At 42.2% G+C, this 23,120-nt stretch overlaps 1 protein-coding gene across 4 annotated transcripts in view; it reads left to right on the forward strand.

The window, feature by feature from the left end:
- LOC135288996 (ras GTPase-activating protein 1-like) overlaps positions 1–23,120 on the forward strand; it is a 166,931-nt gene that overhangs the window by 32,637 nt on the left and 111,174 nt on the right. For all 4 annotated transcript variants that reach the window (XM_064402374.1, XM_064402373.1, XM_064402375.1 and 1 more), the window contains exons 5-8: positions 11,209–11,326; positions 12,886–12,917; positions 16,152–16,204; positions 17,070–17,220. In XM_064402374.1, the coding sequence (XP_064258444.1) occupies positions 11,209–11,326; positions 12,886–12,917; positions 16,152–16,204; positions 17,070–17,220 (354 nt within the window). The remainder of the gene's footprint in view (positions 1–11,208; positions 11,327–12,885; positions 12,918–16,151; positions 16,205–17,069; positions 17,221–23,120) is intronic.

A 23,120-nucleotide genomic window follows, 5' to 3' on the forward strand; every position in this document is an offset into this window, starting at 1 on the left:
AAGGGGGAGGGGAAAGAGGGCTATGGGAGGACATATTACAATAACATCACTATACATCTTAACATACACATAATATTCATCCCTTAATTGTGAGAGCCAACTATTAGATTACTTATCTATAACAGTGTCATTTGGTATGTTTTCAGATCCAGAAGACCCTTTCCTTGAGGGCGCTGAGAACAGTTCTAAACAGTGTTGGTTGGTGCAGGCCAGGCCTTAGTAGAGTGTGATAAGTTGTGCCTCTTTGGAATATCTTTTTTCAAACATTCTATTACTTCATCAGGATCTGGGAGTGAAGTCTTAGATCACTGGAGGTGACAACCTTTCTAGATACCTGCCCATATTTTCCTACATGCTTTGTGTCCTTGGTAACCCAAGATGTTATTGTTTTCTATATCTGTCGGTGTCCAAAAAATGTTACTGTCTCCTTAAGGCCTGGCAGCACAGCCAGAAACAGAATCATGAGGCCAGGGGGTTGCCAGGGCCATTTAAAAAAGTCAGAGTTGCTTAAGCAGAGCTCCCTCTTGCCTTTTGGCTCTACTCACAACAGTAGCAACCTGAAAAGCTGCATTTCACAATCAAAAACTGTTTCAGAGTGAAATTTGCAACACCTATTGGAAGCGCGAAGCTGGAGCTCGGCTGGAGTTGGGCCACCATTCATCCGTGCTTGAGAGTCCATTTTCTTCTCCTCCTCCCCATAGGAACAGTACCCAAGACGGCAACACCAACACTGACACAGTCCAGTGGGTAGCAGGAGGTGGCAGCAAGTAGCAGCACTGACCACACATGCCAGCAATTCCCATCTGCCATTAGAGCTGCTTTGTAAGCTCCTACCTTCCCATTTTTTTGTTCCAGGGGGAAGGTTGAGCTGAGCAGGGTTTGTCCGTCATCTTTTCCCTTTGCCTCCCCACACATGGTTACTTGCGGAGGGTGCCATCTTAGGGAAGGGGTTACTCTGCCATTTTGAGTTTCTCTTTTTTCCTGAGGTATCTGCAAGATTTCAGCAACTTTGTAACTAGTACCTATTACTGTTATTTTTTTACCTCTTGCTATTTTGTTTTTTTTTAGTAAACTGCTATTTTTTCACTTATATCTACTTGTATTCATTTCTCCTTTTTGGTGGAAAGGGATTGGTTAAAACTATAAGGGGAGGTGACCTGGGGTGACTTTATGAGACTGAATTGTATCCCCATTCATCTGTTTAGCCCAGAAATAAGTTTTGCACCTTTAAGACTGGTTCTGAGAGTGGTGGGGGGAGAGAAAGAGTGTGCAGCTTGTTTTTGGGAACTGCACTGAGTCCTCCGCATCCTTTTTCTGGACTGTGTTTGTTGTCTGCAGAATGGACAGATGGCAGAAGAGAGCTTTCCTTTGATTTTAGTCAGTTTTTAGCTAGTTGAGGCAGAGCAGTTCTCTGGACCGTGGTTTTTTGTTGAGAGCTTTGTAACAAGCTAGCTCCGAGCTAAAGGTCACAGTGAGATTAATTTGACCGAGATAGAGAATGAGGGGAGTTGCCATTCCAATTAAACTGTGTGTCCTTGTCCCACGGGTGAAGTAATGCGCAGAGCAGGTGGTGGAGCGAAACAGCCTGGGAAAGTAGTAAGTAGTTATACCAAAACAGCACGTAGATAGCTGATAACTAATTAGCCAATGGTGAGCTGGGATTTTGCACTATGCATGAGCTAATTAAAGGGTGTATAATAATCGGTGATTCAGGAATAAAGACGAGACTTGTCGATCATCATATGGTGAGCGAGTCTTCCTTCTCCATCAGTTTTTCTTTTTCTTGGACCTGTTTGAACCTGCTCTGGACTGAACACCCAGAAGAGCACCAGGAGCTCACACCAGTGGCCCATCAGGGCCTGGCCTGGGCCATGGCATTTCCAGCACTGGAGGGACTGATAACAGACTGAGTGAGCTAAGCTGCAGCCCACAAAGGGGACTTTCTGAGTTTGTAATCTCTTCGGAGTGACAAGAGGTTTTATTGTTTAATATTGTTCATATTTTGTGCTGGTGAATGCTTTGCCTGGTAAATAAACAGGTTTTTATCCACTTTTCTCCAAGGAAATCTTTTCCTGATCCAGTTGTGGGAGGGACCACTTGAATCTGCTTTCTAGAGGAACCCCTTTGCAGGTTTTCCCCCAAATTTGCCGTAAACCAGGACAGGAGGTAACTCATTTTAGAGTGTTCACCTCTTAAATTGTCTTAAATCAAGACACCTTGCCACCCATGGCCACAATGCTATGGCATCTGGGTGATATTCCTAAATTGCTTTTTAACCTTGGAAAAAGCCAAAACAATTTTCTAAGAAATACCAAAAGGAGTATTTTCATTATCCAGGAATGTTTAAGACACTGAAGAGTTGTTATAGGAAGGGAGAAAACATCACATAAGAAGGTGATGAAGGTGCCATTCTCTATTTCTGCCAAGACAACCCTCTTGGAGGAAGTGTAATTGTTATTTGTCTCCATGTGTTGGTTTGAAAAGACAGGAGTCTGTGAAGGAAGGCAAAAAGCCTTCTGTGAAATGGAAAAGGTAAACCCCCTCCTTCCGAATTATCACAATTTCAGAATTAAAAGGGCTCTCAGGCAAAGATATGGGAATGGGAATAACAGTTTTTTTACTAGGAAGAAAAAAAACTAAATAACAATGTAATTTAGCACAAGCAAAAAACCACTGGCAGAGTGAGAAAAACCTGACACCCTGAGAAGTCAGGGTGTTGATAGTAGTCCAGCCAGATGGTGGCTGCTCCTCCTGGAGCGGCGATCTGCAGAAGGGTGTAGATCCTTTCTGAAAATGCGGCGAAGGAGCAGCTGGGCCTTGGTTCCTGATTCCTCTGAGAAATCCAGCGAAGAAGGCTGTCTGTGGTCTCAGAAATGCTTGTTTTATGGTGGCAGGGATGCTTGGCTCCTCCCTCTGGGTGGAGCATCTCTCAATGGGATGATGTAACTAATCTTACCAGCCACAGTGAGTAATTCAATAGCCCATTAGCAGGAGATTATCTTCCTGGCAGTGTCATTGTTCTTGAAAGAGATAAGAAAAACTGCCTAACCTCCAACAGATGGCAAAATAGAATACATGCTTATTTTACAAGCCAGGACACTCCATGAGACAGTTCCTGAAGTACAATAATGGAATCAGTACAGAGCCCAAATAGCAGATTAAGCTCAGGGCTAGTGTTTTAGTAATAAATATCCCAGCACCACTGTCCTAGGTTACAATGTTAAGATATATTCTATTCCCATCCTCAAGAGCTGTTGAAACGAGGAGGGGCATTTTTTTTTTCCTTATTTCCTGTCAATGGGCCCATCAATGCCTTTTCTCATGACTCAGAGATAACTCTCCAGGAGCCATTTCTGTTTAATGGACCTACCACATGAGTCATAGAATGATAACAGCCCATTGTGAGATGATCCACCCAGTGGGGAGGAGCTAAGCATCCCCACCTGGATATAATCTGGGATTTGGGACAGAACAGTCAGTCTTTCCACTGGATTCCCAGAGGAACGGCCATCTTTTCCATTGGATCTTCAGAGGAAGACTACACCCTTTCTACAGGATCACCGCTCCAACAGAACCACATCTGCCACTCCAGGAGTACTGCAGCCACCAATCCAACTGGACTGCTACCAACACTCTGACCAACAGGGTGTCAGGTTGTATTGACTTTGTCAGTGGTTTTTCTTTTGTATTATTGCATGTATTTTGGGTTTATTTTCCCTTTTCCTAATAAATTGTATTTCTGACTTGGAGTCTCTCACTGGCTTTGTTTTCAAACCAGAACATAATTTTAGCACCAATGTGGGACATGCGGTACTGAGAAAAGTCAGAATTACAATTTTGTATTGTAGAAGCCATCTGTTCGCTATGATGCTCAACATGCTTATATGGGTCTTATACCTAGCCCTCTGTAGTTTTCCGCACACGGAGCATTATCTGCCGATTATAATGCTCCTGTGTAAACCAGGGTATAGTATAAAAATTGCTTTAATGGTCTATTATGTCTACTGCATGATAACCTCTGAAACAATGAACATAATTCGGAATATGTACTCAATTTTGTTTGCTTGTTCTAATCTAAGCTGCTGTGTCTGGGGCCTCAACAATCACACCCAGCCCCTAGGGGGAGGGGTGAAGGATTTCTTTTTCCAGCCTTTCAGGCTTGACACAGCTGTTTTTGAAAATGTTGAGTTCCCTCTGGATGCCAAGGACAGCATAATGTTGTTAATTCTGCTTGGCCTGCAACATGTTTAGAAACAAAGCACTACATGGTGTGATGCAGCGTTTTCTTGAGGAAGAGGAAAGGAGAAGCAAAGCAACAGTGTCCATGTCCACACAGAATGCCACAGAGGAGGAAAGACCCAAATGCCAAACAACAGCATTCGTGTCCACGCAGACTATCACAGAGAAGGAAGAAACCAAAAGCGCCATCAGCATCTCCACACAAACCGTCACTGAACCAGAACAGCGTGAACCAGTAGCAGTTGCCCCCATTCAGAAGAGGAAATCAAAGAGCAAATCAGTCCACATAGTAAATGATGAGAATGCGGCAAAACCCTCGCACCCAGAAGAAGAGACAGAGCCATAAATCATCACTCGCTCTCTATCCCTGGGTGAGCTGCGTGAACTGTAGAGGGAATTCACCCGCCAAATGAACTATTTCATCCTGAACTGGCTGTTCTGCATCTGGGATGCTGCAGCCAACGACAACATTCTGGATGGAAATGAGGCCAGGCAACTGGGATCACTGTCATGGGATGTGGTCATTGACCGGGGGATCGGGAGAACCCAAGAAACTCTCAGCCTCTGGCAGCGACTGCTGACGAGTGTGAGGGACAGATACCTATGTAAAGACCTCCAGGTGCACCAAGGAAAATGGAGCACAATGGAACAAGGTATCTGATGCCTGAGGGAATTGGCTGTGCTGGAGATAATTTTCTCAGAAGACAAGAGATTTCCTAAAAGCCCAGACTGTGTCCAGTGCACATTGCAAATGTGGCTGAGATTTGCACAGCTTGGACCAGACATGTACTCCCGTTACCTGGCAACACTACAATAGAGGGAAGGCGAGGACAGGGTGGGCGTCTTGGCCAATAAACTAGGAATCTACAAGGACTCTGTCACTGCTCTGAAATAAATGGGCAGGAGATCTTTCTCCTTTTGAATGCCTTTATTAAGAAGAATCAGCTCAGGTGGGGAGAAATCGACGGGTCGCGCCCACGCCGCTGTTGCTCCCAGGCGTGGCACGGAGAAGGAGGGTGATGCAGCTTTGTCCGCTGGTCTGCAGACAGAGCTGGGGACTCTGTCCTCATGGGAGATTAGCAGATTCCAGCTTTTTGGTCTAACACCCCGGGTCGTCTCTTTAATCAACATCTTTTGAGGTTAGGGTGAGAAGCAAAAAGGATCCAAGCAGGTACTGGACTACGTTCCCATCCTTAGACGTCACTTAGGTCACTTGTTGGCTCATAATTTTAGGGGTTTTTCTGGGAAAACTGTAAAAATTCGGGGCGCAATGCATTTCTCATCTGCATACTGGCTCTGATGCCACTCCTATCCTCCTGGTACTTGGGAGGGTGCCGGTGTGTCCCTCCCTGGCAAGCAGCAAGCATCAGGGGGACAATGGTTAATCACCAACCATTAACAGGTAATTGAAGAAGAACTCTTTACTAACTTACAGCAACTGGTCTGACTTGTTTTTAACTCTGCAACCTAAAAAAAAATAGATAACTTTTTATTCATAACATGCTCCATTTCGTACCCACGTCTCGTCTGTGGAAATGAGGCTGGCTGAGCAAGTACGGAACTTGATTGAAGAGGGCCATCAGAAACTAAAAAAGGAACTTAAGGAAGAAGTCTACCACATCTCGCCAGAACCAAAAAGAGTCTCTGCCAGTAGGAGCTGGCATCCTCCAGCCAAGGAGAGAGGATACACCTCATAAGGTAACCTCTGTTTTTCCTTCAGGAGCATGGAGAAGACATGAGAAAGTGGGATGGAAAACCCACCTCCTCCTTAGCAGCCCAGGTACGTGAAATGAAAAGAGGAACACCTAAAACAAGAAGCTCATCTAGTGTCAACGCTGCTCCAGTCTCTCGCATACGGAATTCCAGACAATATAGGAATGATGATATGACTGATCGTCTTGAAAGAACCTCAGGAACCTATTTACATGGAGAGCAGTGTGTGCCATGACCAGGAATAGAGTGACCCTGCATCTAGCCAGGTAGAGGACAGGGACAATCAGATCTATTGGACTGTGTGGATCCAATGGCCCGGCACATCTGAACCACAAAAATATATGGCTTTGGTTGACACCGGTGCCCAATGTACCCTGACGCCATCAAGGTACGTAGGAACAGAATCCATTTCTATTTCTGGGGTAACAGGATGATCCCAGCAGCTGACTGTATTGGAGGCCAAAGTGAGTTTAACTGGGAATGGGTGGCAGAAACACCCCATCGTGACTGGCCCAGAGGCCCCATGCATCCTTGGCATAGACTATCTCAGAAATGGATATTTCAAAGATCCAAAAGGATATTGTTGGGCTTTCAGGATAGCTGCTGTAGAGACAGAAGACACCACAAAACAATACCTTGCCTGGTCTCTCAGACAACCCCTCTGCTGTGAGACTGCTGAGAGTTGAAGAACAACAGGTACCAGTTGCCACAGCAGCAGTACACTGTTGGCAATATCGTACCAACAGAGACTCTGTGATTCCCATCCATGAGATGATTTGTGAACTGGAGAGCCAAGGGGTGGTCAGCAAGGCTCGTTCACCTTTCAACAGCCCTATATGGCCAGTGTTTAAGTCCAGTGGAGAATGGAGACTGACGGTGGATTACCATGGCCTGAATGAGGTCACAACACCACTGAGCACTGCTGTGCCAGACATGTTGGAGCTTCAGTATGAGCTGGAGTCCGAGGCAGCAAAGTGGTACGCGACCATCGATACTGCCAATGCCTTCTTCTCCATTCCTTTGGCAGCAGAATGCAGGCCTCAGTTCGACTTCATCTGAAGGGGAGTGCAATACACCTGGAACTGACTGCCCCAGGGGTGGAAGCACAGTCCCACCATCTGCCATGGACTGATCCAGACCGCACTGGAAAAAGGTAAGGATCCCGAACATCTACAGTATATCGATGACATCATTGTATGGGGAAGCACAGCAGGGGATGTCTTTGAAAAAGGAGAAAAGATTATCCAGATTCTCCTGGAAGCTGGTTTTGCCATTAAGCAAAGCAAGGTTAAGGGACCAACTCAAGAAATTAAGTTTCTACAAGTCAAGTGGCAAGATGGATGTCATCAGATCCCAACAGAGGTAATCAACAAGATCACCACTATGTGTCCACCTACCAACAAGAAGGAAACACAAGCTTTCCTAGGTGCCATAGCTTTTGGAGAATGCACATTCCCGAGTACATCCAGACTGTGAGCCCTCTCTACCTGGTCACCCGCAAGAAAGACGATTTCCACTGGGGCCCTGAACAGCAACGAGCTTTTATCTAGATCAAGCAGGAAATCACTCATGCGGTAGCCCTTGGCCCAGTCAGGACGGGACCAGAGGTGAAGAATGTGCTCTACTCTGCAGCCAGTAGCCATGGTCTGTCCTGGAGCCTTTGGCAGAAGGTGCTTGGTGAGACTCAGGGTCAACCACTGGGATTCTGGAGCCGGAGCTACAAAGGCTCTGAAGCAAATTACACTCCCATAAAGAAGGAAATCTTGGCTGCTTATGAAGGAGTTCAAGCTGCCTCAGAAGTAATTGGCACGGAAACACAGCCTTTTCTGCCACCTAGACTACCAGTGCTGGGGTGGATGTTTAAAGGAAAGGTTCCTTCCACACATCACGCCACCAACACCACATGGAGCAAATGGATTGCCCTCATCACCCAGCACGCCCGTATTGAAAATCCGAATCACCCTGGGATTCTGGAAATTATAACAAACTGGCCTGAAGGGGAGACTTCTGGATGATCTTCTGAAGAAGAAGAAGAGCAGTTGGCACGTGCTGAGGAAGCCCCACCATATAATGAGCTACCGGAGACTGAAAGATGATATGCCCTCTTCACTTATGGTTCCTGCAGAACTGTAGGCACTAACTGGAAATGGAAAGCTGTAGTATGGAGCCCCACACGACGAGTTGCACAAGCTACCAAGGGACAAGGTGGATCGAGTCAGGTTGCAGAGCTTAAAGCCATCCAGCTGGCTTTGGATATTGCTGAAGGAGAGAAGTGGCCGAGGCTCTATCTCTACACTGACTCATGGATAGTAGCTAATGTTCTGTGGGGATGGCTGGATTGCTGGAAAAAGGCCAACTGGAAGCACAGAGGGAAACCCATCTGGGCCGCTGAGATTTGGCCGGACATTGCCACCCGTGTAGAGACGCTGACCGTGAAGATTTGACATATGGATTCGCACGTACCCAAGAGTCGGGCTAATGAAGAGCATCACAACAACGAGCAGGTGGACCGAGCTGCCAAGGTGCAAGTATCACAGGTGGATCTAGGCTGGCAGCAAAAGGGAGAATAATTCCTAGCTCATTGGGCCCATGATGCCTCTGGTCATCGGGGGAGAGATGCAACATGCCGATGGACCCATGACTGAGGGGTGGACCTTACTATGGACAACATCTCACAGGTCATCCACAAATGCGAGACCTGCACTGCAATCAAACAGGCCAAGCGGATGAAGCCTCTGTGGTACGATGGGCGATGGTTGAAGTACAGGTATAGTGAAGCCTGGCAAATTGACTACATCACGCTTCCCCAAAACAGCCAAGGCAAGCGCTACATGCTGACCATGGTGGAAGCAACCACAGGATGGTTGGAAACCTACCCTGTGCCTCATGCTACTGCCTGGAACATCATCTTGGGCCTAGAAAAGGAAGTCCTGTGGAGATATGGCACCCCTGAGAGAACTGAGTCGGACAACGGAACCCATTTCAAGAACGGCCTTGTAAACACCTGGGCCAGAGAACATTGTATTGAATGGATATATCATATTCCTTATCATGCACCAGCTGCTGGGAAAGTTGAATGGTGCAACGGACTACTTAAGACGATACTGAAGGCACTTGGTGGAGGAACTTCTAGAAATTTGGAATTGAACTTAGCTAAAGCCACCTGGATGGTCAACACCTGAGGATCCATCTATCGAGCTGGTCCTGGCCTGTCTGAACTCCTGCACACAGTGGATGGAGACAAAGTTCCTGTGATACACATGAAAGGTATTTTAGGAAAGACTGTTTGGATTAATCCCACCACAGGCAGGGGCAAACCCATCTGTGGGATTGTTTTTTCTCAAGGACCTGGTTAAACTTGGTGGGTAATGCAGAAGGACGGGGAAACCTGTTGTGTATCACAAGGAGACCTAATTTTAAGCGAGAACTGTCTGTAAAGTTTCATTCTGCATATATATAAGAAGATTTTGTTTTGGGTATTGATGGTCATAGAATAAGGTATGGATTATGTCCTAAATTACAATGTTAAGATATATTCTATTCCCATCCTCAAGAGCTGTTGAAACCAGGAGGGGCATATTTTTTTTTCCTTATTTCCTGTCAATGGGCCCATCAATGCCTTTTCTCATGACTCAGAGATAACTCTCCAGGAGCCATTTCTGTTTAATGGACCTACCACATGAGTCATAGAATGATAACAGCCCATTGTGAGATGATCCACCCAGTGGGGAGGAGCTAAGCATCCCCACCTGGATATAATCTGGGATTTGGGACAGAACAGTCAGTCTTTCCACTGGATTCCCAGAGGAACGGCCATCTTTTCCATTGGATCTTCAGAGGAAGACTACACCCTTTCTACAGGATCACCGCTCCAACAGAACCACATCTGCCACTCCAGGAGTACTGCAGCCACCAATCCAACTGGACTGCTACCAACACTCTGACCAACAGGGTGTCAGGTTGTATTCTGACTTTGTCAGTGGTTTTTCTTTTGTATTATTGCATGTATTTTGGTTTTATTTTCCCTTTTCCTAATAAATTGTATTTCTGACTTGGAGTCTCTCACTGGTTTTGCTTTCAGACCAGAGCAACCACTAAGTGCTACAGAGCACAGCAAACTGCAAAAGCCAAAACCAGTCTTTAACATGTACCATAAAAAAAGGAGCATGGCACAGATCAGATAAACTAATGTTTAAAACAGATAAATCAATATTGGGACCAGCAACTGTTAACAGATATAAGTTCCTTCTAATACCTTTTGGTAAAATCTGTTATTATCTCAAACCCTTTGAGGACCCTTTTGTGTACCAGAAAGGACTGTTGTGGTTTAACTCCAGATAGCACCTCAGCATCCCACAGCTTCTTGCTCCCTCCCTCCTGGTAGGATGGGGGGAGAATTGGAAGGGTAAAAATGAGACATCTCTGGCTTGAGATAAAGACAGTTTTAATTATTAAAAATAAATTTTTAAAAAAATGTTCTAAGGGGAAAAACTCACCATCTGACAAAGAGAAAGGGAAATAAAACCCAAGAAAAACAAAGTTATGCAAATGAAAACAGTTGCATATTACCAACAGACTGATGCCCAGCCAGTCCCTAAGCACACTGTCTGTCCCCCCATAGGAGCTACTATGAAGAAATTTATTCTAGTGAAAACCAGTATACCTGAGTTTGGGCTTACACTTAAGAAATAACTTATACTAACCTTCCAGTAATGAAACTCCTTTGAATGTTTTAATGCTTTGTATTTATACTCTTATTTGTAGTTATTTGCATGTCTTCTCGAGGAACTGTTCTGTATCTTCTTTTTAGCACTTATCTTCATATCCAAATACTTAAATAGTAGATATTCCATAGGCTTTAGTATAAAAATCTTTGTTTTGATAGAAATATTATTTTTTAGACTATTAAGGAAATCTTTTATTGTTTTTACCTGTGCTTAGTATTTGGTCCCTCTTGATAAAAGAATGTTACTATTTTCTAATGTTGTGGTGTTTTTGTTTTATGCATCCTTAGCATACTTTATCTATTAGATTCTAAATGTAAAATACAGAAAGATTAACATTCATGTGATATTCATACCTATTTAAACTGTGTGAAAAATGCACATGGTGTGCTTGGGATACCAATAAATATACCTTTCATGGTCAGGTTTTCTCAAATGTTTTTCTGAAACTATGCTCAAGAATTCACTGTGTTCATTAAACTTAATATTATCATTGTACTTCTAACATATGTGTTACTGTAACTCTCTTCAGTTTCCTTAAAGGAGATATGTTTATTGTGCATAATGAATTGGAAGATGGCTGGATGTGGGTTACAAACCTACGGACAGATGAACAAGGTCTTATAGTAGAAGACCTGGTAGAAGAAGTGGTAAGTAATTTTATATTGAAATCTGTTGCAGAACTGTTTTTATTATGTGGGGGTTCCCGGGGTCTCTCTGACCCCGGCTGCCGTAGGTGTCCGGATAGCAAAGTCCAGCTAAGCACAACCTGTCTGGGTCCCTCAGGCAGGCTCCCAGCTGCAGGCAGTCTTACCAATCAGCTCAGCTCTTAAGTGAGATCACCTCTTTGGTGAATTCAGCTCTTTAGTGATTTCAGCTCTTTGCTTGCTAAATGCCTCAGCAGACAGGGAGAGAGAGGAGAAGTGCTGTATGAGGTTCCACAGAGGTGTCTTTATTGGCAGCTTCTGCAAAGGGTGAGAGCGACAGCTCTTCTGCAGAACTGGGCAGAAGTGGGGTTTATATAGGGTATAGGGGTTTTGGAAAACAGTCCAATAGTAAGGGTCAAGGCAAATATGACCTATCGTCTTACAGAGATAACAAGGGTCCAAAGGTGGAAGAGGGGCTTCTTTGGTCCAGTCATCATGACTAGGCATTTCTTATCTTAGGCAACTGACTGCCAGGGAGGCCTTGCAGGCCCTGTGGCTGCTACAGAACTGAGATTTGATTTTTACTTTTTGTTAGTTGTGTGTAGAATTTAACATTGAAATTAAACCAAACTAGGGTCATTTAGCTGCCTGACTTTGCCTACTTTTCTAAACCTTCTTGCAGTATTTGAATCTGACAGCTTTTAAGTAGTTTAACAAACCATTAAGTCTAATTTAATATCCAAACAAAGTACCTCTTCTTGTTATCCAGAAAAGCTCATGTGCAAATGAATGATACTGTCAACCTTTTAAGCAGTTTCTTAAACTCACCAGTCCTGATAAATAACTTGCTAGTAATTCAGTTATATTATTTTTGTTTGTTTGCTTTGAAATATTCATAAATGTATAGACTCAAATTTTGCCATATATCTTTAATTTTTTTTAAGGGCCAAGCATGGATATCAAAATTCTGATGAGTTAATTATACATAGAAGGGCTTATGCTAATTTAGGAATCTAATCATGTGACAAAGATAATTGAAATTGCTTTTCTGCAGGATAAGAGATTATTTAATGGACAAAACCACCCACCCCACCCTCCCACATGCTTTTTTTTCAAAGTAGTTCACCATTGCTTTGGAGTCTTGATGTTTGCTTTGCAGCATATGTATATTGCTATTAGTAAAATTTGCTTCACCTGTTCTCACATCTGTATCAGGATGTGAATGGCTACATTGAAATGGTAGTGTTAAGAGTATCTAACTATAAATTTCTACATTAGTGGTTGAAGTTCACAAAAGTTTAGATTTAAGTTACCACATGTAAAGGACTTGAAGAGTGACAGAAACAGTCCTTTGAAATAACGTGGTATGGCTGAATTTCCACTGAATTCCAGTGAATGAAGTTGAAAACCTCTTTACATGAACTGTGCAATAAGCCATCTAGTTCAAAAATATCTTGGACTTCTTAGTGTTATTTCTACAGAAGATCTTAACCTATGAAGTTTACTTTTCTAAACTCAAGCATACTGTCGTCATGTACTTAATATGTTAATTTTCCTATTAGGGAAGAGAAGAAGATCCACATGAAGGCAAAATGTAAGGATTTTTTTTTTTTAAAAGCAAATAATAAAACAACTGTTTGTAAACTTTAGCTATGAGATTGGGAAGGTGAACCAAAGTTGTATGTACTTGTTTTTTAATCTTAAGACTTTTCTTCTATTCTAGCTGTTGAAGTTGAATAGGTCATTGACATGAAGTCTTGTATTAGTTATGCCTAATGTTAATGGGTTTTACAGTGAAAATCTTGAATGAGTCTCTGTGATCACTTTACCTAGAATATATTCACTGGAGGATGTGGTATTTTCTGATTTTTGGGGATTTTTTATACAATACAGTTTAGCTAAGAGGTAACCTTTTTTCAGGTCTGCTCAACTCTAACTGCAGGAGAGGCATCAAAGTATCATTTAGAGGAATGCCTGACCACCCTTTCCATAAAGAAATTTTTCCTAATACCTAATCTAAACCTCTCCTGATGCAACTTTCCCTTTAAGGCCCTAGTTTGGTCCCATTTTGGGCTATTTCACAGAATCATTTGAATTGGGAAAGACCTCTGAGATTGAGTCCAGCCTTTGACTGATCACCATCTTGTCAACTGGACCAAAGCACTAAAAGTGCCACATTCAGTCTTTCTTGAACACCTCCAGGGAGGGTGACTCCCACCTCTCTGGGCAGCCCATTCCAATGTGTAAGTACCCTTTCTGTGAAGAAATTCCTCCTGATGTCCAACCTGAATCTCCTTTGGCACAGCTTGAGGCTATGTCTTCTTGTCTGTCACTAGTTACCTGGTAGAAGAGGCCAACCCCCACCTGGCTGCAACCTCTTTTCAGGTAGTTGTAGAGAGCAGTAAGGTCTCCCCTGAGCCTCTCCTTCTCCAGGCTAAACAACCCCAGTACCTTCAGCCACTCCTCAGAGGACTTACTCTCTAGACCCATCACCAGCTTTGTTGCCCTTCTCTGGACATGCTCCAGCACCTCAATGTCTTTCTTGCAGTGAGGGGCCCAGAACTAGACACAATATTTCAGGTGTGGCTTCACCAGTGCTGAATACAGGGAGGCAAATCACTACCCTGGTCCAGCTGGCTACACTATTTTTGATATAGGCCAAGATGTCATTGGCCTTCTTGGCCACCTGGGCACATGCTGGCCCATGTTCAGCCAGATGTCAACCCAGGCTGTAGCACCACATGAGGTTGTTTTGACCCAAGTGCAGGACCTGGCACTTGGCATTGTTGAACCTCATACTGTTGGTTTTGGCCCATCTATCCAGCATGTCCAGATCCCTCTGCAGAGCCTTCCTACTCTCCAGCAGATCAACAGTCCCACCTAACTCAGTGTAGTCTGCAAACTTACTGAGGGTGCACTTGATCCTCCCATCCAGATTATAAATAAAGATATTAAATGGGACTGGCCCCAGCACTGAGCCTTGGGGAACACCATTAGTGACCAGACACAAACTGGCTGTAGCACCATTTACCACCACTGTCTGGGCCCAGTCATCCAGCCAGTTTTTTCCCATCAGAGGGTACCTGTACATGCCATGAGCTTCAGCCTCTCCAGGAGAATGCAGTTGGAGACAGTATCAAAGGCTTTGCTGAAGTCCAGGTAGACAATATCCACAGCCTTCCTCTCATCCACCAGGCAGTTCACCTGGTCAGAGAAGCAGATCACATTGGTCAAGTAGGACCTGCCTTTCCTAAACCCATGTTGGCTAGGCCTGATCACCTGTTTTTTCTGCATGTGCTGTGTGATGGCACTCCAGATGATGTTAGTCAGGCTGATAGGCCTGTAGTTCCCTGGATCCTCTTGTAGATTGGCATCACATTGGCCAATCTCCAGTCATCTGGGACCTCCATGGTTCATCAGGACTGATGATAAATAATGGGGTGCATCTTAGGAAGCTCTTCCACCAGCTCCCTCAGTACCCTCAGGTGAATCCCATCAGGCCCCATAGACTTGTGAGTGACTTGAGGCTTGGCAGGTCACTAACTGCTTCCTTTTGGATTGCAGGGGATCTAGTCTGCTTCCCGCCCCTGTCTACCAGCTCAGGGGGCTGGGTACCCTGAGGATAACCAGTCTTTGTTAAGGACTGAGGCAAAGAAGATATTAAGTACCTCAGCCTTTTCCTCATCCTTGGGAACAATGTGTCCATCCCATCCTTCCCCCCCACATCCAATAAAAGATGGACATTTTCCTTGGCCCTCCTTTTGTTGTTAATGCATTTGTAAAAATACTTTTTATTGTCTTTTATGACAGTAGCCAGATTGAATTCCAGCTGGGCTTTTGCCTTTCTAATCCCCTCTGCATGACCTAACAACATCCTTGTACTCTTCCTGAGTTGCCTGCCCCTTCTTCTGAAGGTCATAAACTCACTTTTTTTTTTTTTTTTTTTTTTTTTTTTTTTTTTTTTTTTTACCTGTGTTCCTGTGAAAGCTCCCTGTTCAAATAGGCTAGTTTTCTTCCCTGATAGCTTGTCTTTAAGCACACAGGGACAGCCTGCTCTTGCACCTTTACCATTTCCATCTTAAAGTATGTCCAGCCTTCCTGGACCCCTTTGTTACTAAGGACACATTTAAACATGCATGCATGTGCATATCCACTCTGCAATGAAAGGCCCTATTTCTAGCTTTCCTTTAAAAGACAGGATGAGCTCTCAAGATGTAGCATGTGGTATGTCACATGTAAACTGAATACCTGTGCAACATCAAGCTGTTTCCTATAATCATTGGTATCAGGTTAAGACTGGATAGATTGCTATATATTTTTGGATGATGATCTGACGAAGGTAACTAAACTGATTCTTATTCAGTAGTTAATAAAGCTGGAGTTTATTTCCTCAGCTTCTAGCAAAATTCAATTTTAGTTATTCTGTATAATATTTAAATTTCATTAATGTCCTTGGGCTTTGTATTTCATGCTTCAAATAAATTGCTATCTGAGACTGGCTTCAAGTATGCCTGTCATTATCTGGCATTCAAACAATGCCTTTAATCTCTAAACACATTTGGATTTGAACATCTGATTTGTGTTGGACACCTGTACTCAAATAAGTTTATATAGATGTAGATATTTATTTTTCATTCTGTTGGTAGAAAAACAGAATTGCTGAATAACATAACAGTTGCTTATATAATCTATATTTGCTATTTTTTTAAACAAAAATTAATTCATATGTACCAGAGATTAATTCATAGATGTCAGAACCTTAGATGTCACAACTGCTAAAAAAGAGAGCTGATAGTCTTGCTTTCTAATTTTTCTCTTTATCTTTAAGATGGTTCCATGGGAAGATCTCCAAACAAGACGCTTACAATTTGCTGATGACAGGTACTTTTATCTCAGATGGAAATACAGTGGTAGGGGAATGAGACAAATTAATCTTTTGAGACTGCAGGAAAACCTGTCTTTTCTTCTGTATGAACATATGAGCATCAGATCTGTGGTTTCTACTACATTGGAAAAAAACCTCATGGCTGAACATTGAGGGTTTTTTTTTTAATGTTCTCAAGTAAAGTTAGTTTCAGAATTCTGATTTAAATAGCTAATTAAAAAAAAATTGTTATATACATAAATATATCTTGGGCTTCATTAACATACTGAGGAGAAAATACTGTTCACAGAATTACAGAGTATTCTGAGTTGGAAGGGACCCACAAGGATCACTGATTCCAACTCCTGGCCCTGTACAGAACCCATTCCTCAAGATTCACTATGTGCCTGAGAGTGTTGTCCAAACACTTCTTGAACTCTGGAAGGCTTGATGCTGTTATATACTTATGGGAGAATGTATTAAACTTTAATGTCCTCATAGAGGAAATATTTTTTAAAAATGAAAATATCAAGATTTCTGACTCATACTGCCAAATAACATACCTTAAATATGAGAACAAAAATATTTAGTTTTTTTGAAAATATCGTCAAAACTCATATACACACCATATGCTCTTGTAAAGAGGTGATAAAAGGTTGGGATAGGTTGTCACCTACAGCCAAATGATTTGGTATTAACTTTAGCAGTTTAGTACTACTTCATCCTTTTTGGGGGAAGAATGGGGATCATTGTTGGAACTTAGATCAGACTTTATCCTTTATGTGTGCAATTCTTGCTAATTTGTACAGAAAGAGCTTTGATAAGAGCTCATAAGTGTCACTAAGTAACAGTTAATAATGCTGTATTATTATATCTTTTCAGTTGGTCAGGTGTGCAGTTTTCTTGTGAGGCCTTCAGATAATACACCTGGTGATTATTCACTTTATTTTCGGACCAGTGAAAATATTCAGCGTTTTAAAATATGTCCAACATCAAGCAATCAGTTTATGATGGGAGGCAGATATTATAATAGGTAAGTTTTAATAGTTGTGTGTATTTTACAGTTCTGTAAGGAACTTGTATAACATATTGCTGATAACTTACTGATATGATCATAAAGTTTCAGTGTTTCTTAAGGATATACTAGGAGTTTTAACTAACTTGTTTAGTAGTTAGTTGTAACTAAGTACATTCTAAAAGCCTTCAAATGCTTAGGTGTAACTTTTCTTTTGAAGTATTTTTCTTCTCCTGTAAATTATTTTCTTTACCCTATACATTGGATTATGACATGTAATTAGGAGAATGCTGTGTTGTCTTGGAAACTACTATTTGTAATAAGGAGTTTTGTGTATATGAAAGGGGAAAATTAAAATATTTGTTTTATTGGAGACATTCAGTAGGGATTTTAAAGTATAAACAATAGAAATGGGTATTGACAACAAAGGGAAAATTACCTTTATTCTTGAAAAAAGTCATTAAATTAATCACCTTAATATATCTGAATATTTTGGTCAGAAGTGCAGATAGTGAAAGCTCACCTTTCTCTCTTAACTGAAGCCATTGCCTGTCACATGATCAGAAATTTTCTGGACTTGTTCACCTAGAACCAGGGCATTCTTCATCCCAATAGAGAATTTCTCTCAATTCCAGCTTGGCTTCTGAGTGGGTAGAGATCCACCAACTGGTGTGTCTGAGAAAATGTTGGGGTCTCCTAACTAAGAAGTTCAGTGGACTTCTTCATATGATTTCAAATGGACAATGGTTTGAGACGAAGCAATTGGAACCTTATTAACCTGTATATATATCCCACACACAGATTGCTTGAGTATCTTTTACACTAATCAGTCTGGCCTCCAGACATCCTCACTGAAAATCAAGCTAGCTTCAGTGTCAGCCTTTGAAGGTAAATCCTCTTTTGCCCATTCTCTAGTTACATAGCGTATTGGGAGAATGATACATTTCAAACACTCTAGGTGATGTCAAACTAATTAGCAAATTAGTGGAAGTCTTATTAGTCTCAAATGGCTTCACAGTATTAGAGAGTATAGCTCCAGAAACTTACTGCAATAAGTTATTACTTCCCACTGCTGGATTCACCAGAGAAGTTTCTTTCCTTGACATTGTATGGAAAAGAAGATGAAAAGATTAAGCACCACTAAGTTATGATAATATGCTTTTAGAGGGCTTTTTGAATATTTTGGTACCTAGGTTGCAAAGATCTTCCTCAGTGTGAGAGAACTACTTGGCTTTGAAAGACTTCTAGTTTTAGTTGAATGTTTTGGAGAATTACTAATATACTCTTAGGCTCTAATTCTGTCCAATTCATATTTACTGACAGTTGATAGACTTCTTGGAAGTTCAAACATGCAGGATGATGCAAAATGGAGGTGGTAACTGCCCCAAATTATTTACCATAAGATATACTGCAGAGGGCAATAAATGAGAAGCAGAAAAAAAAAGGAATAGCTTTCTGTGGGCTTCTTAATTCTTGTATTGGTTTATTTGTTATGGACCCTGGAAGAAGGAAGTCTTTAAATATGTGAAGACTAAGATGGATTATTGTATGAAACAGTCAGAAGTTGCTGAAAAGCATCAAATGGCATTAAATTCAGAACAGAAATATAGGAAGTATGAGTTTCTGCAAGATAATGAAATTATTTATGAGCATTTCTTGGGGCAGAGAGAACATCTGTGTTTATTCTTCATCAAAAATGTAGAGTTTGTCTTCAAGGTGAAAAACTAGAGGTTGAAGACATGCTGCTTCTTTAAATGCATGTGTTAAACAGTTTTCATTGATCTGTTTATAAGCTATTTCTTTAAATGTTCTGAAGGTATCTGCTTTAAATCTGATACTAGTATTAGACTGGAACTTTAAAAAAATCATCCTTTGGTAGTAGTGTTGTTTCTCTTGAAGATTCTTCTCTTGCTGCTTTAGTGATTTTAAGTGGGATTAAAAAATTGATAAAATAAAGCCAATCTTCTTTTGTAGAGTATTGATTACAATTATAGTCACAAAAATTGTATAACAAAGTTTTCCATACAAAAGTAACAGCCTGAAGAATAGTTAAGAAACCAACTCAAAAGCTGACTGTTGTTTTATTTTCCAGGTAATGTAAATATCCAGACGTGGGACTGGAACCAATATAAGCAATGCTATGTATCAGACTATATTCCAAAAGCCAGCCAACATTATTTTGGGTTATCATGGCAAAAAAATCCTGGGTACATCTTGGGAATCTAGTGTTTTGTCAGGCATAGGAAGACTACTTTTTCTACTAACCTTCTCCATTTGCATGTTCACCCACTATTCTGCGTATTAATTGCTCAAAACTTCTATGATGAGTATAAATAACAGACCATATTTACACTCATATGGAGATTTGCTTTCCTTATTTCTTATATCTTCTCTACAAAACAGACAGTCTGTAGTTTTTTAGTTGTCTATTTGAAGGTCTTAGTATATAGTAAATGTGAAATACATATTGAGTGAATTATTTTGACTAGATATTGAAATAGTATTTTTCCATGGACTTCAGTAAAGCATGTAACTTTTGTGATCTTTATTCCGTGGACAAGATAGGTGACTACTGGGGTACTTATCACTAATGAGGCCACACCTTGGATACTGTGTTCAGTTTCAGGCCCCTCATTTCAAGACACATATTGATGTGCTGGAGCGTGTCCAGAGAAGGGTAACGGAGCTGTTGAGGGCTCTGGAGCACAAGTCTTATGAGGAGTGGCTGAGGAAATGGAGGTTTAGCCTGGAGAAAAAGAGGATATGGGGAGACCTTATTGCTCTCTACAACTCCCTGAAAGAAGATTTTAGCAAGGTGGGTGTTGGTCTCTTCTCCCAAGTAACAAGCAATAGGGCAGGAGGAAATTGCCTCAAGTTGTGCCAAGGGAGGTTTGGATTGAATATCAGGAAAAATTTCTTCACCAAAAGAGTTGTGAAGCATTAAAAAGGGCTTCCCAAGGCAGTGGTAGAGTCACTATCCCTGGAGGGATTTAAAGGCTGTGTAGATGTGGTACTTAGGGACATGGTTTAGTGGTGAACTTGTCAGTGCTGGGTTAATGGTTGGACTTGATTATCTTAGAAGTCTTTTCCAACCTAAATGATTCTATGAATATCTACTTTTTCATGTAAAAATTGTCAAAGTTGGTTGGGGGGCAAGGGGCATGATGATGAGACAGGAGGAGATGTGATTTTACTAACTGCATATCATGAAATCTCAAACAGAAAATATATGCTTACTAGCCTGTGGCCACACCATCCTGAACATACTCTGTTTCCTTTCATCTTAGAAGCTAAGCAGCTTTGGGCCCAGTTAATACTGGATGGGAGACTGCTTGAGAATACTGAGTCCAGGTGTTGTAGGCTTCTAGAAAAGGGCCATGAAGATGATGGGTTAGAGTATCTGTCGTTTGAGGACAAGTAGAGGGAGCTGGACTGTTCAGCTTTGAGAAGAGAAGGTGGTGGTGGGGAATCTTATCACTGTATAAATTCCTGATAGGGAGGAAGCAAAGAAGAGAGAGAGAAACTCTTTGTAGTAGTGGCCAGTGTGATGGTGATCAAACACTGGAAGAGAATACCCAAAGAGCTTGTAGAGTTTCCATCTTTAAAGATACTCAGAACATTGCTGAACAAGATTCTAAGCAATCTGTTATACCTTCTTTGAAATGGGGACTTGAACTAGGTGATCTTGGAGGTCCCTTGCAACCTCAGCTGTTCTGTGAATAGCTTCCATGTTTTACAGTTGGGTTTCTTTTGTTTGTTTTTGTTTATGATGTGCTTTTGTTACGGAAGGGTGTGGGGTTTTTTGGTTTTGTTTTTTGTTTTGGGGTAGGTTTTGGAATTTGGGGTTTTTTGGGTGAGTGGGGTTGGTTGGATTTTTTTTGTTTATTTGTTCCAGTTGGAAGGGACTTACAACGATTATCTAGTCTTGGACTGACCAAAAGTTAAAGCATATTACTAAGGGCATTGTCTACAGACATGCATGGGACATCAACTACCTCTCTGGGAAAAGCCTGTTCCACTGTTTGACCACATTCTGGATAAAGAAATGCTTCCTAATGTCAAGTCGCAACCTGCCCTGGCACAACTTTGAACCATTCCCACATGTCCTGTCACTGGATCCCAGGGAGAAGAGCTCAGCACCTCCCTCTCCACTTCCCCTCCTCAGGAAACTGTAGAGAGCAATGAGGTCACCCCTCAGCCTCCTTTTCTCCAAACTAAACAAACCCAGTGTCCTCAACCACTCCTCACAGGACTTTCATTTCAGCCCTTTCACCAGTTTTGTTGCCCTTCTCTAGACGCATTCAAGGACCTTCACATCCTTCTTAAATGGTTGGGCCCAGAACTGCACACAATACTCAAGGTGAGGCTGCTCCAATGCTAAATACAGAGGGATAGTCACCTCTTTTGACTGGCTGGTTATGCTGTGCTTGATGCACCCCAGCATGTGGTTTACCTTCTTGGCTGCTAGGGCTCACTGCTGCCTCCGATTGAGCCTGCTGTCAACCAGCACCCCCAGATCCCTTTCTGCAGGGCTGCTCTCCAGACAGAGTTTACACACTAGTTGAGCTTTGGCCTTCGATGTCTTCTCCCTTCATATGCAAACAAGGGCTCTGTAATTTTTCTGTGAAGCCTGACCTCAGTTCCAGAGATCATACAATTTTTTTCCCTCTGAGCTTGACAAGGAGTTCCCTGTTCAGCCAAGCTGGTCTTCTGTCCCATTTGCTTGACTTGTGACACACACTGGAATTGCCTATTCCTGTGCTTTTAAAAGGTGGTTCTTAAAGACCAACCAGTACTCATGGACCCCTAAGCCCTCAAAAGCAGATTCCCAGGGGACACTGCTAAGTAGCTCCCTGAATAGCCTAAAGTTTTCTCTCTTGAAGTCGAGGGTAGCAACTCTGCTGTCCTTTTTTCTCATTACACTGAAAAGTTTAAACTCAACCATTTCATGATCACTGTGGCCATGACAGCCACCTACCACTGTATCTCACTAGTCCTTCTTTGTTTGCAAACAATAAGTCTAGGATGACATCTTTCCTAGTTGGCTCACTGAGTACGTGTGACAAGAAGTTATCTCCTACAAACATTAGGAATTTCCTAGAGTTAATTGTCACAGCAATATGATATCCCCAGTTGATGTCAGGGAAGTAGAAAACTCCCTTAAGGATAAGGGCTACTGATCCAGAGATTTCTCCTAATTGCCTATAGAATAACTCATCAATGCTATCATCCTGGCTGGGAGATCGATAGTAGACACCTACTCTGACAGCTGCTGTTTTCGATCCCCCAAATCCTCACCCAGAGTCTCTCAGCCACATTATTGTTAACTGTAAGTACTGTACAGTCACATCTCTCCCTTACATACAGTGCAACTCACACACCTTGCCTGCTGCCTGTTCTGCCTATCCCTCCTGAATAGCCCGTAGCCCATCATTCCAGCAGTTCAGCTGTGAGACTCGTTCCACCACGTCTCAGGAATACCAATGATGTTGTCACTCTGGGAACTGACTAACACTTCCAGTTCATCCTATTTGTTTCTCATACTGCATGTGTTGGTGTGCAAGCATATAGATGTGCTTCTAAGCCCTCAGTGCTCTCCAGAACAGCATAAATGTTCCCATTAGCATTGCCACCCTCAGGTGATACCATGACAACCCTTGGCTTACCTTCAGCTCTCCTGTTGGTGTCCCCTTCCTACACTGATTGTAGTTTAAAGCCCTCTCAATCAGTCCTGTGAGTTTATGAACAAGGAAGCGTTTCCCCTGTCAGGACAGATGGATCATGTCAGGTCCCAGCATACCTTGTGTCTCAGACTTTCCATGGTTATAAAAAGCAATATTCTAGTAGAGGCACCAGTCCTGGATCCAGATGTCTTGAGTTCACCTGTTTCTTCTAAAGCCTCTCCCTCTTACTGGGAA

The sequence above is a fragment of the Passer domesticus genome, chromosome W (genome assembly GCF_036417665.1).
Source record: "Passer domesticus isolate bPasDom1 chromosome W, bPasDom1.hap1, whole genome shotgun sequence".
NCBI lineage: Eukaryota > Metazoa > Chordata > Aves > Passeriformes > Passeridae > Passer > Passer domesticus.